Genomic DNA, 14,395 nt, shown 5'->3' with positions numbered 1-14,395 from the left:
CGGAGCCGTCGCCCGGTGCCGCAATGCCCAGGACGCACCTACGGCTCTGGTAGAATGGGCTTTCAACCCTGAAGGGAGCGGAAGCCCAGAAGTACGGTAGGCCTCGAGAATCGGTTCCTTGATCCACCGAGCCAAGGTTGACTTGGAGGCCTGAGAGCCCTTACGCTGGCCAGCGACAAGGACAAAGAGCGCGTCTGAACGGCGCAGGGGCGCCGTGCGAGACACGTAGAACCGGAGTGCTCTCACAAGATCCAAAGAGTGCAAATCCTTTTCACACTGGTGAATTGGATTAGGGCAAAAGGAAGGCAAGGAGATATCCTGATTGAAATGAAAAGGGGATACCACCTTAGGTAGACATTCCGGGACAGGACGCAGAACCACCTTATCCTGGTGGAAAACCAGGAAGGGAGCTTTGCATGACAGCGCTGCAAGCTCAGACACTCTCCGAAGTGATGTGACTGCCACCAGGAAGGCCACCTTCTGAGAAAGACGGGAGAGAGAGACATCCCGCAGCGGCTCAAAAGGCGGCTTTTGAAGAGCCGTCAGGACCCTGTTAAGATCCCAAGGTTCCAACGGACGTTTGTAAGGTGAGACCATGTGGCAAACCCCCTGCAGGAACGTGCGGACCTGCGGAAGCCTAGCTAGACGTTTTTGAAAAAACACGGAGAGCGCCGATACTTGGCCCTTGAGAGAGCCGAGGGACAAACCCTTGTCCATTCCGGATTGTAGGAATGAAAGAAATGTGGGTAAAGCAAACGGCCATGGAGGAAAACCGTTATCAGAGCACCAGGATAAGAAGATTTGCCAAGACCTGTAATAGATCTTGGTGGACGTTGGCTTCCTGGCTTGTCTCATGGTGGCAATGACATCCTGAGATAACCCTGAAGATGCTAGGACTCAATGACCACACAGTCAGGTTGAGGACCACAGAATTCAGATGGAAAAACGGGCCTTGTGACAGCAAGTCTGGGCGGTCTGGAAGTGCCCACGGTTGACCCACCATGAGATGCCACAGATTCGGGTACCACGACCGCCTCGGCCAGTCTGGAGCGACGAGAATGGCGCGACGGCAGTCGGACCGGATCTTGCGTAGTACCCTGGGCAGCATTGCCAAAGGAGGAAACACATATGGCAGTCGAAACTGTGACCAATCCTGGACCAAAGCGTCCGCTGCCAGAGCTCTGTGATCCCGAGACCGCGCCATGAAGGCCGGGACCTTGTTGTGTCGTGACGCCATGAGATCGACGTCCGGCGTTCCTCAGCGGCGACAGATCTCTCGAAACACGTCTGGGTGAAGAGACCATTCCCCCGCGTCCATGCCCTGACTGAGAAAATCTGCTTCCCAGTTTTCTACGCCCGGGATGTGAACTGCGGAGATGGAAGAGCCTGTGACTTCCACCCACTGCAGAATCCGCCGGACTTCCTGGAAGGCTTGACGACTGCGAGTGCCGCCTTGGTGGTTGATGTAGGCGACGGCAGTGGCGTTTTCCGACTGGATTCGGATCTGCCTGCCCTCCAGCCACCGATGGAAAGCCAATAGGGCTAGATATACTGCCCTTATCTCCAGGATATTGATCTGAAGGGACGATTCTATTGGAGTCCAGGTTCCTTGAGCCCTGTGGTGGAGAAAAACCGCTCCCCAACCTGACAGGCTCGCGTCCGTGGTGACCACGGCCCAGGTTGGGGGTAGGAAGGATTTTCCCCGAGACAGATGTGGGTAGGAGCCACCACTGAAGTGATGTTTTGGTTGAAAGGGAGAGAGAGATGTTCTTGTCGAGGGAAGCCGAACTCTTGTCCCATTTGCGAAGAATTTCCCATTGGAGTGGCCGTAGATGGAATTGCGCGAACGGCACTGCCTCCATAGCTGCCACCATCTTCCCCAGGAAGTGCATGAGGCGCCTTAAGGGGTGTGACTGACTCCGAAGAAGTGATTGCACCCCCGCCTGCAGAGAAAGCAGTTTGTCGCGCGGTAGCTTGACTAACGCTTGCTGGGTATGAAACTCCATCCCGAGGTAAGTCAGTGATTGGGCCGGCGTCAACTTGGATTCCGGGAAATTGATGATCCACCCAAACTGCTGGAGAGTCGCCAGAGTGACGGTAAGACTTCGTTGACACGCCACCCGAGAAGGGGCCCTGACTAGGAGATCGTCCAAGTAGGGGATCACCGAGTGGCCCTGAGAGTGCAGGACCGCCACAACGGATGCCATGACTTTGGTGAAAACCCGTGGGGCTGTCGCCAGGCCGAAGGGCAATGCGACGAACTGGAGGTGTTCGTCCCCGATGGCGAAACGCAGGAAACGTTGATGTTCGGGTGCGATCGGCACATGGAGATAAGCATCATTGATGTCGATCGATGCTAGGAAGTCTCCTTGTGACATCGAGGCGATGACCGAGCGGAGAGATTCCATCCGGAACCGTCTGGTTCTCACATGTCTGTTGAGCAGTTTGAGGTCCAGAACGGGACGGAATGACCAGTCCTTTTTTGGCACCACGAACAAGTTGGAGTAAAATCCGCGACCACGTTCCTGAAGGGGAACGGGGATCACAACTCCTTTTATCTTTAGAGCGTCCACTGCCTGAAAAAGTGCGTCGGCCTGTGCGGGGGGTGGGGAGGTTCTGAAGAAACGAGCCGTAGGTCGAGAGCTGAACTCTATCCTGTAACCATGAGACAGAATGTCTCTCACCCATCGGTCTTGAACGTGTGGCCACCAGGCGTCGCCAAAGCGGGAGAGCCTGCCACCGACCGAGGATGTGGCTAGGTGAGGCCGAGAGTCATGAGGAGGCCGTCTTGGAGGCAGTGCCTCCTGCGGCCTTTTGGGGGCGTGACTTGGACCGCCACGCATAGGAGTTCCTCTGGCCTTTCTCCGGCCGGTTGGACGAAGAGGATTGGGGCTTGGCGGAGGGACGTAAGGACCGAAACCTCGATTGGATTTTTCTCTGCTGAGGTCTCTTAGGTTTGGACTGGGGTAAGGAGGAGTCCTTTCCCGAGGATTCCTTAATAATCTCATCCAACCGGTCGCCAAATAAACGTTCGCCAGAAAAAGGCAAACCAGTTAAGAACCTTTTGGAAGCAGAGTCTGCTTTCCATTTGCGCAGCCACATGGCCCTGCGGACAGCCACGGAGTTAGCGGATGCCACGGCCGTACGGCTAGCGGAGTCCAGGACGGCGTTCATGGCGTAGGACGAAAATGCTGATGCCTGAGAGGTCAAGGAAGAAACATGTGGAGCAGAATTCCGCGTGACAGCATTAATCTCAGTCAGACATGCCGAGATTGCTTGGAGAGCCCACACGGCCGCAAAGGCCGGGGCGAAAGATGCGCCCGTGGCCTCATAAATAGACTTCACCAAGAGCTCTGTCTGTCAGTGGCATCCTTCAGGGATGAGCCATCGGCAACAGACACAACGGACCTAGCAGCCAATCTAGAGACTGGAGGATCCACCTTGGGAGAGTGTGCCCAGCCCTTAACGACTTCAGGTGGAAAGGGATAACGCGTGTCAGAGTGCCGTTTAGCAAAACGCTTGTCCGGGACCGCTCTGGGCTTCTGGACAGCGTCCCTGAAGTTAGAGTGATCAAAAAACGTATTGCGCGTACGTTTGGGGAATCGAAATTGGTGTTTCTCCTGCTGAGAAGCAGACTCCTCTACAGGTGGAGGCGGGGGAGAGAGATCCAACACCTGGTTGATGGGACGAGATAAGATCATTTACTAAGGCATCCCCCTCAGGGGTATCAAGGTTGAGGGCGAAGTCAGGGTCAGAGTCCTGAGCTCCCACGTCCGCCTCGTCATCCTGAGAGTCCTCAAGCTGGGATCCAGAGCAGCGTGAGGAGGCCGGGGAAGAGTCCCAGCGAGGCCGCTTAGCCGGTCTGGGACTGCGATCCGGGCAGGAGTCCTCCGCCTGGGACCTAGGGGCTATCCTGGGAGCGCGCTGCGGCGCGGACCGAGAAGGCCCTGGAGGAGACAAACTAACAGGGGCCGGGGCCTGTGAAGAGCCCGGTCTGGACTGCAATGCCTCAAGGAGCTTAGATGACCATTTGTCCATAGACTGTGAAATGGATTGAGAAAGTGACAGAGTTTCTCAGCGAAAGAGGCTAATGACGGTGACTCTGTCCCTGCAGCCTGCTCAGGGGGAGCAGGGGGATCTACATGAGCCGATGGGCCCACAAGTGCCCTAGGCTCCGGCTGAGCAAGAGTGGCAGGAGTCGAGCATTGATCACAGTGAGGGTAGGTGGATCCCGCAGGCAACATAGCCCCACAAGAGGTACAGGCCGCGAAAAGAAGGGAATTTTGTTACTTACCGTAAATTCCTTTTCTTCTAGCTCTTATTGGGAGACCCAGACGATTGGGTGTATAGCTACTGCCTCCGGAGGCCACACAAAGCATTACACTAAAAAGTGTAAGGCCCCTCCCCTTCTGGCTATACACCCCCAGTGGGATCACTGGCTCACCAGTTTTAGTGCAAAAGCAAGAAGGAGGAAAGCCAATAACTTGGTTAAACAAATTCACTCCGAGTAACATCGGAGAACTGAAAAACCGTTCAACATGAACAACATGTGTACCCGAAAAAAACCCAAAAATCCCGAAGGACAACAGGGCGGGTGCTGGGTCTCCCAATAAGAGCTAGAAGAAAAGGAATTTACGGTAAGTAACAAAATTCCCTTCTTCGGCGCTCTATTGGGAGACCCAGACGATTGGGACGTCCAAAAGCTGTCCCTGGGTGGGTAAAGAAATACCTCATGTTAGAGCTGCAAGACAGCCCTCCCCTACGGGGAGGCAACTGCCGCCTGCAGGACTCTTCTACCTAGGCTGGCGTCCGCCGAAGCATAGGTATGCACCTGATAATGTTTGGTGAAAGTGTGCAGACTCGACCAGGTAGCTGCCTGGCACACCTGTGGAGCCGTAGCCTGGTGTCGTAATGCCCAGGATGCACCCACGGCTCTGGTAGAATGGGCCTTCAGCCCTGATGGAACCGGAAGCCCCGCAGAACGGTAGGCTTCAAGAATTGGTCCTTTGATCCATCGAGCCAGGGTGGCCTTAGAAGCCTGCGACCCTTTGCGCTTACCAGCGACAAGGACAAAGAGTGCATCCGAACGGCGCAAGGGCGCCGTGCGGGAAATGTAGATTCTGAGTGCTCTCACCAGATCTAACAAATGTAAATCCTTCTCATACCGATGAACTGCATGAGGATAAAACAAAGGCAAAGAGATATCCTGATTAAGATGAAAAGAGGATACCACCTTCGGGAGAAACTCCTGAATGGGGCGCAGCACTACCTTGTCCTGGTGGAAGACCAGGAAAGGAGCCTTGGATGACAGCGCTGCTAGCTCAGACACTCTCCGAAGAGATGTGATCGCTACCAGAAAAACCACTTTCTGTGATAGTCTAGAAAGTGAAACCTCCCTCAGAGCCTCGAAGGGCGGCTTCTGGAGGGCAACTAGTACCCTGTTCAGATCCCATGGATCTAACGGCCGCTTGTACGGGGGTACAATATGACAAACCCCCTGCAGGAACGTGCGCACCTTAGGAAGTCGTGCTAGACGCTTTTGAAAAAAAGACGGATAGCGCCGAGACTTGCCCTTTAAGGGAGCCGAGCGACAAACCTTTTTCTAACCCAGATTGTAGGAAAGAAAAAAAAGGTAGGCAATGCAAAAGGCCAGGGAGACACTCCCTGAGCAGAGCACCAGGATAAGAATATCCTCCACGTTCTGTGGTAGATCTTAGCGGACGTGGGCTTCCTAGCCTGTCTCATGGTGGCAACGACCCCTTGGGATAATCCTGAAGACCCTAGGATCCAGGACTCAATGGCCACACAGTCAGGTTCAGGGCCGCAGAATTCCGATGGAAAAACGGCCCTTGGGACAGTAAGTCTGGTCGGTCTGGTAGTGCCGACGGTTGGCCGACCGTGAGATGCCACAGATCCGGATACCACGCCCTCCTTGGCCAGTCTGGGGCGACGAGTATGACGCGGCTGCAGTCGGATCTGATCTTGCGTAGCACTCTGGGCAAGAGTGCCAGAGGTGGAAACACATAAGGGAGCCGGAACTGCGACCAATCTTGCACTAAGGCGTCTGCCGCCAGAGTTCTGTGATCGCGAGACCGTGCTATGAAGGTTGGGACCTTGTTGTTGTGCCTGGACGCCATTAGGTCGACGTCCGGCCTTCCCCAGCGGCTACAGATTTCCTGAAACACGTCCGGGCGAAGGGACCATTCCCCTGCGTCCATGCCCTGGCGGCTGAGGAAGTCTGCTTCCCAGTTTTCTACGCCGGGGATGTGAACTGCGGATACGGTGGAGGCCGTGGCTTCCACCCACGTCAGAATCCGCCGGACTTCCTGGAAGGCTTGCCGACTGCGTGTCCCTCCTTGGTGATTGATGTATGCCACCGCTGTGGAGTTGTCCGACTGAATTCGGATCTGCTTTCCTTCCAGCCACTGCTGGAAGGCTAGTAGGGCAAGATACACTGCTCTGATTTCCAGAACATGGATCTGAAGGGTGGACTCCTGCTGAGTCCACGTACCCTGAGCCCTGTGGTGGAGAAAAAACTGCTCCCCACCCTGACAGACTCGCGCCTGTCGTGACTACCGCCCAAGACGGTGGTAGGAAGGATCTTCCCTGTGATAATGAGGTGGGAAGAAGCCACCATTGCAGAGAGTCCTTCTGAGAAAAGGAGACTTTCCTGTTCAGGGATGTTGACTTCCCGTCCCATTGGCGGAGAATGTCCCAATAAGAGGACGCAGATGAAACTGCGCAAACGGAACCGCCTCCATTGCCGCCACCATCTTCCCGAGGAAGTGCATGAGGCGTCTTAAGGAGTGCGACTGACCTTGACGGAGAGTCTGCACCCCAGTCTGTAGTGACCGCTGCTTGTCCAGCGGAAGCTTCACTATCGCTGAGAGAGTATGAAACTCCATACCAAGAGACGTTAGTGATTGGGTCGGTGACAGGTTTGACTTTGAGAAGTCGATGATCCACCCGAGCGTCTGGAGAGTCTCCAGCGCAACATTCAGGCTGAATTGGCATGCCTCTTGAGAGGGTGCCTTGACAAGTAGATCGTCCAAGTAAGGGATCACAGAGTGTCCCTGTGAGTGCAAGACTGCTACCACTGCCGCCATGACCTTGGTGAACACCCGTGGGGTTGTCGCCAGACCGAATGGCAGAGCTACGAACTGAAGATGGTCGTCTCCCATCACGAAACGTAGAAAACATTGGTGCTCTGTAGCAATCGGCACGTGGAGATAAGCATCTTTGATGTCTATTGATGCTAGGAAATATCCTTGAGACATTGAGGCAATGACGGAGCGGAGGGTTTCATCCAGAACCGCCTGGCCTCCACGTGCTTGTTGAGCAGTTTTAGGTCCAGAACGGAACGGAAAGAGCCATCCTTTTTTGGCACCACAACCAGATTGGAGGAAAACCGTGTCTTGTTCCTGAAGAGGAACAGGGATTACCACTCCTTCTGCCTGCAGAAGAGCATCGGCTCGGTGGGGAGGTGGGGACGTTCTGAAGAATCGAGTCGGAGGACGAGAACAGAACTCTGTCCTGTGCACGTGGGCACAATGTCCCTCACCCACCGGTCTGTGACCTGTGGCAGCTAAATGTCGCCAAAGGCGAGCGAGTCTGCCATCAACCGCGGATGCGGAGAGATGAGAGTCATGAGGAGACCGCTTTGGTAGCGGTTCCTCCGGCTGCCTTCCTTGGGCGTGATTGAGCCCCCGGAAACTGAGCCCCTCTGAGGATTTTCAGCTCTTTTGGACGAGGACAATTGGGACCTGCCCGAGCTTGGGAAGGACCGAAACCTCGACTGTCCTTCCAGGACAGCATTAATAGGGTAAGTCGCAATGCAGACATTGCGAGGATACGGACGCCCCTGCGGCACAAATGTACATATGCTCAAGACCAGCTGTGCAAGGACAGCTGAAAAGCTTAGGGTGCCCATACGGCTGTAAATGCCGGAGCAACCGACACGCCGATAGCCTCATAGACAGATTTCAACCAGAGTCCATCTGTCTGGCATCTTTAAGTGAAGTCCCATCTCCACTGCAACTATAGCTCTAGCCGCAAGCCTGGAGATTGGAGAATCCACCTTTGGACCCTGGGTCCCGCGCTTGACCACGTCAGGGGGAAAAGGATAACGTGTATCCTTAATACGTTTGGAGAAAACGCTTATCTGGTAAGCGTGGTGTTCCTGGACTGCTTCTCTGAAGTCAGCGTGGCCAGAAAAAAACTCAAAATACGTTTGAGCTACTGAAATGGGACTTCTCCTGCTGTGAAGCTGACTCCTCCGCTGGGGGAGCTGAGGGAGAAAGATCCAACATTCCATTGATGGACGCTATAGGATCATTCCTTATGGCGTCACCATCCGGTGTATCCGGAGTGAGAGCGTTGTCAGGATCAAAGTCCTGATGAGCTACGTCTGCCTCATCATACAGAGAGCCTCCTGGGACCCCCCCCGGGGAACCGATTTTATTCCCAATGAGGGTGGCCAGGGAGCAATGATTTGCCCATGGCCTGTCCGGACTGCAAGTCTCTATCCCAATGCAACTCCATCCCTGTCCTTGGACAGGGTTGACAGGTGGTTCCTTTGGCCACGTCTAGTAGAGACCCCGGCTGACCAAGTGCTCCAGGGGAGCATTGCACACAATGGGGTTCAGTGCCGTGGAACAGTGTCACATGCAGTAAAAACAGCATCGAAAGCCTGTGTTGCTTATATGCTGCTGCCGACTAGCCATCTAGGACATAGAGCCAAGAATGGCGACCGTACAATGCAATGTATAGCATACAAGCATAAAGTACAATGAACACTGCAGCACATGCAATACAAGCAGCATAGAAAGCCTGTGCCTTGGCACCCCTGCTTTTCTGCTGCTGTAGACTAGCCATCTAGGGGAATATAGCCCAGAATATCGACCATACAGTGCAATGTATAGCATACAAGCATAAGTACAAATGAACACTGCAACCCCTGCAATACAAGCAGCATAGAAAAAACCTGGGCCTCAGCACCCCTGCTTTTCTGCTGCTGTAGTCTAGTCATTCTAGGCGAAAATAGCCCAGACTAGCGACCGTACAGTGCAGTGTATAGCATACAAGCATAAATACACATGAACACTTCAGTACATGCAATACAAGCAGCATAGAAAGCCTGTGCCTTAGCACCCCTGCTTTCCTGCTGCTGATGTGTCGCCATCTAAGAGGGCATATAGCCAAAAATAGCGACCTATGCAGTGTAAGCATAAAAATACCAATGGACAACTGCGGTATTTAGTGGGGTCAGCACTTCAGGTGCCGCTTACCGCCCGCCTATAAGCGGGTGTGTGGTCGCCCTAGTCCTGTGCCTTGTCGCCCAGAGTCCGATCTCTCAGCTCGGACTGCAGGAATGGCTGCCGGCGTCCTTCTCCAGCTCGTGTGAGTAGGGGCGGGCCGTGGGCGTGCCCCCAAGTCAGAGCGGGAAACCGGCGTCCCACAGTGTCCAGTGAGAGGGCTGGAGCATGTAAATAAGGCTCCAGCCCTCGGCGCTGCTGATTGTACAGCGTCTCTCCCCTACCCTGATTGACAGGGTGGGGGCGGGAACGAAGCGGAGCTAGGCCGCAAAAGCCGGGGACTGGATTTATAAGCGCCGCCGCCGTAAAAGCGCGGTCGGCGCTAAGTCCCCGGCGCACTACAAGTCCCAGCCGCGCCGCCGCTCCCGGAGCGTCCGGCGCGGTAGTTCCCCATACATAAAGTCACTCAGCTAGGCTGCAGTGACTGTAACCCTTTACTGTCCCCGGCGCACTAGCACACCCAGCAAGTCTGGAGTGTGCTGTGCCTGTGTGTACGGGGACACAGAGTACCTGAATGGTGCAGGGCCATGTCCCTGAACGGTACCCAGCTCCGTATCCAGCAGGTTCAATGGGTCTGTGGATGGAGCCCGGCCTCAGGGCTTTGGGGCCGGTAAGATCCCACTTCCTCAGAGCCCCTCAGGGGGATGTGGAAGGAAAACAGCATGTGGGCTCCAGCCTCCGTACCAGCAATAGGTACCTCAACCTTACAAACCACAAGCGGGGTGAGAAGGGAGCATGCTGGGGGCCCTATATGGGCCCTCTTTTCTTCCATCCGATATAGTCAGCAGCTACTGCTGACTAAACAGTGGAGCTATGCGTGGATGTCTGACCTCCTTCGCACAAAGCAGAAAACTGGTGAGCCAGTGATCCCACTGGGGGTGTATAGCCAGAAGGGGAGGGGCCTTACACTTTTTAGTGTAATGCTTTGTGTGGCCTCCGGAGGCAGTAGCTATACACCCAATCGTCTGGGTCTCCCAATAGAGCGCCGAAGAAAAACCTGTGCCTTAGTAGCTTTGCTCCTTGTGGACGACATGCTGTTGTCTCTTAGGAGAGTGACCACTGAGGGTATATGGGAAAAGGGTATACAGCCTTTCCGAACAGATATATATTAAATATATATTAAATTTCTATATATAATATATATTATATATATTATATATCTATCTATCTATATATACACACATATACATACATACATACATATACATACCGGCACCCTAGGGGGACCAGCACCTGGTGACCGGTGTGGCTTACCAGCCGCTAACGAGCAGAGTGTGTCCTCCAGATTCCCTGTCGTAGATCCCCCGGAGCTGCAGAGCTTTGCCGCTGATTAGCATCCACCGGAAGAATGCCAAAAATGGCCGCCGGAGCTCTCGGGGGGTGGGGGGGGGGGGCGGCGCTAGCAAAGAGCGGGAATCTGGAGTCCCCTAAGTGGTCAATGAGGGGGGGAGTGAGACATGCAAGATGCTCCAGCCCTCAAATCCGACGTCATGTCTGTAATTCCGCCCTTACCCCTGACAGGCAGGCTCGGGGGCGGAATTTTTCACGACTAGGCCGCGGCGAAGCCGGGGACTAAATTTAAGGCCGCGCCCGACAAGCAGGCACGGTCGGCGCGGAAGTCCGCCGAAAAGATAACGGACGGAACTACCGCGGCTTCCGGGGAGAAGGTGCGACCCACCCTGTACAGTCCCCACATGGGGACACAGAGTACCTTCAAGTTGCAGGGCCCGGTCCCTGGGGGTGAAGAAGCTCCGATCCGGCAGGTTCCTCCAGGGGCTGCGGATGGAGCACGGTCCCAGCACATGGATGACCGCTTAGGATCCCACTTCTCCCAGAGCCGCATAAAGGATAGTGAAGGAGACGGCATGTGGCTCCAGCCTCCGTACCCGCAATGGGTACCTCAACCTTAACAACACCGCCGACATAGTGGGGTGAGAAGGGAACATGCCGGGGACCCCATCGGGGTCCTCTTTTCTTCCATCCGACATAACTAAGTATGAGAATGCATGAGTGGATGTGTGCCTCCTACCACACAAAGCACAAAACTGAGGAGCCCGTGGTCCACGGGAGGGTGTATAGGCAGAGGGGAGGGGTTACACTTTTTAAAAGTGTAATACTTTGTGTGGCCTCCAGAGGCAGAAGCTATACACCCAATTGTCTGGGTCTCCCAATGGAGCGACAAAGAAAATGTCACTTTGTCCTGAAAAGAATACGGCCCACCAAATTATTTTTTTTCTATGTGCAGCCCATATACCCAGCTGAGCTTCCAGCAAAGTGGGTAGGTTTTAAGAGAACCTGCAGATATCTGGTTAATCTGCAAATTAATAGCTTTCCAATGCTATCTGGTCACCTTACTGAAAGGGGCTACGGGGGAAAAAAAAAAAATAAAAACTTTATTCAACCCGGGAGCCACTCGCTTTCACAAGCAGGTCATTGACCAAACCATCTGTTAGCACAACCTGAAACGGATTTCACAGCTAACTCTGCAACACATCTGTGTGGCGTCATCTTCTGAGCTTCATTTTACAGTGTTAAATGTACGGTAATGACCTAGAATGATTACGGCGATACCAAACATGCTTAGTTTTGTTGGGCAGCTAAAAATAAAGAACTTTTGCAAAAATGTTATTGCTACCACCTTGGCTTGCATACTTTGTTTACATCGCATTAAAGTTAAGAGTTATTTTCAGGGTGGATTGCCAGCAGTGATTGGAGCGCAGGTCTGGTCGCTGCTGTTACAGTCAGATGCTGGTTGTGGAATTCAGCCAGCATCTCCCTCATGTGGGATTCAGCTTCTGTGCCAGCTCTATAAACCTGCATATGCTCTGTAGTGCAATAAATTGACTTTGCTGGGAAAAGCCTGAAGAGAAGTCTACATGACATCCAGCAAACAATTATTAGGACAGGACTGCTGGGTGGACATAGCTGTATAGTGTAATCAATGGGATGTGGATAAGTAAGGCATCTTCACTGCCCAAGTATGGACAGCAATGTGCGGTCTTGGCTGCAGGTCTTTCGGCGTAGACTCAAAAGCCTCAAAAGGCGAGCCCACACAGGGATCACTAAACACAGATGTATGAAACTAGCCTAAATTGCACATAATGAAAAGTGTCCAGAAATGTCTAAATCTCCAAACTACTTTAGAAATGACATTCACATTAGAAACCCCACAGGGTCCAAATTACATACACATTTTTTATTTATATTTTTTAAAAATTGACCTAGGTGGCCAACATTTGTCATAAATGAAGATGATAAATTATGCAAGTATACTGTTGAATACAACAACTTTCCAACTGCCAGGCCAAGTTGATGACCTGATGCTATAAAGTAATAGCATACTGCTATTCATTCACTATTTCTAGGGTGGTAACCCCCACCAGTCCTGAAAATGAAGGACTATGTGAAAGTATATGGCGGCAGAACTACCTTGCATAGCCAGTGGCAGGAAGCATCGCAGTGCAAGGAATACTGAATAAGACAGCGGTTTTGGAAAAACCCTTAAAAGAATAACTAGCTGAATAGTACTAGCATAAATAGTAAGGAGATGGAAGTACTTGATGGTATTTAGAATTGGCCAAACTATCAGTAGTAATATTGGACTACTATACTATGGGCTTTTTGAAGTCAAAGTAGAGCCGACTGACTGCACACAAACCTGACCGCAAACTAATATATACAATTTACTACTTACATGCAAGAAACAGTCACAACACACCCAACCCCCACGAAAAATGTAATTTAAAAAAAAGCACAGTACCAAGTGACTTGGTCGCAGGCTTTTACCTCCTTTATTTCCTTGGGAGGTTCTTCCTTTGGCACTTCTTCCTCAGCCTCCATTGGCTGCGGCTCTTCCACGACTGGTTCCATCTTAACAGGCTCTTTAAGTTTTTCCACTTCTTTATCTGAAGGAAGATTTGGGACATGGATGATTAAATTCTAATATTGCATTTCAGGACAACATCACCTTAAGAGGTGATAGTGTCCATGCAATTGGCTCAAATAGTTTTTGCAAAATCATAAATCTTAAAAGGCAGTTACTAAACGAAGTTGGAATTGGGAAGCACTATCCTTGTGTTGTGCTGGATGTTTTTATGTATGCATTTTATGCTTGTGCCTTTGTGTATAAAAATCATTCTACGGATCTTTGCACAGTGTACATTTCTATGCCTGCAGATTGAACTGAGCGGGGAGGTGAAGCAAGAGTGCAATCTTGGATTACGAGCATAATTGGTTCTCGGAGTGCGCTCTTAAACCAAGTTACTCTTATATCAAAGCAAATTTTCCCATAGGAAATAATTGAAACGCAGACAATTTGTTCCACAATCTAAAAAAAAAGAGAATTTTGTTTACTTGCCGTAAATTCTTTTTCTTATAGTTCCGACATGGGAGACCCAAACCATGGGTGTATAGCTTCTGCCTCCGGAGGACACACAAAGTACTACACTCAAACGTGTAGCTCCTCCCTCCGGGCTATATACACCCCCTGGATGACAATCTACCCAGTTCAGTGCAAAAGCTGAAGGAGGACATCCACCCATAAGTAGAGATAGAGTAAAACTCGAAAAGACCAGAACTCTGTCTACTAACAACAGCCGGTGAAACACACGGAACAAAAAACTGCCAACAGGCAACAGGGAGGGTGCTGGGTCTCCCATGTCGGAACTATAAGAAAAAGAATTTACGGTAAGTAAACAAAATTCTCTTTTTCTTTATCGTTCCTTATGGGAGACCCAAACCATGGGACGTTCCAAAGCAGTCCATGGGTGGGAAATAAACCAAACTGAGAAGTAGGCAAAACCTAACTTCACAAATGGGCGACAGCCGCCTGAAGAATGCGTCTGCCCAAGCTCGCATCTGCCGAAGCATGAGCATGCACTTGGTAGTGCTTCGAAAAAGTGTGCAGACTGGACCACGTGGCAGCCTGACAAACCTGCTGAGCCGTAGCCTGGTGCCTGAAAGCCCAGGAGGCACCGACAGCTCTGGTCGAGTGCGCCTTAATCCCTGGCGGAGGAGGCACCTGAGAACACTGGTAGGCATCTGTGATAGCCGACCTGATCCAACGAGCTAGGGTCGGTTTA

At 52.2% G+C, this 14,395-nt stretch overlaps 1 protein-coding gene across 1 annotated transcript in view; it reads right to left on the bottom strand.

Annotated features, from left to right (window-relative positions):
* TCERG1 (transcription elongation regulator 1) overlaps positions 1-14,395 on the bottom strand; it is a 219,069-nt gene that overhangs the window by 159,189 nt on the left and 45,485 nt on the right. The window contains exon 8 of the mRNA XM_075344605.1: positions 13,101-13,219. Coding sequence (XP_075200720.1) covers positions 13,101-13,219 — 119 coding nt within the window. The remainder of the gene's footprint in view (positions 1-13,100; positions 13,220-14,395) is intronic.

Source organism: Anomaloglossus baeobatrachus, chromosome 4 (genome assembly GCF_048569485.1).
Source record: "Anomaloglossus baeobatrachus isolate aAnoBae1 chromosome 4, aAnoBae1.hap1, whole genome shotgun sequence".
NCBI classification, from domain to species: Eukaryota; Metazoa; Chordata; class Amphibia; order Anura; family Aromobatidae; genus Anomaloglossus; species Anomaloglossus baeobatrachus.
The sequence above is the reverse complement of the archived record's forward strand: the minus strand, read 5'-3'. Positions and strand labels throughout refer to the sequence as shown.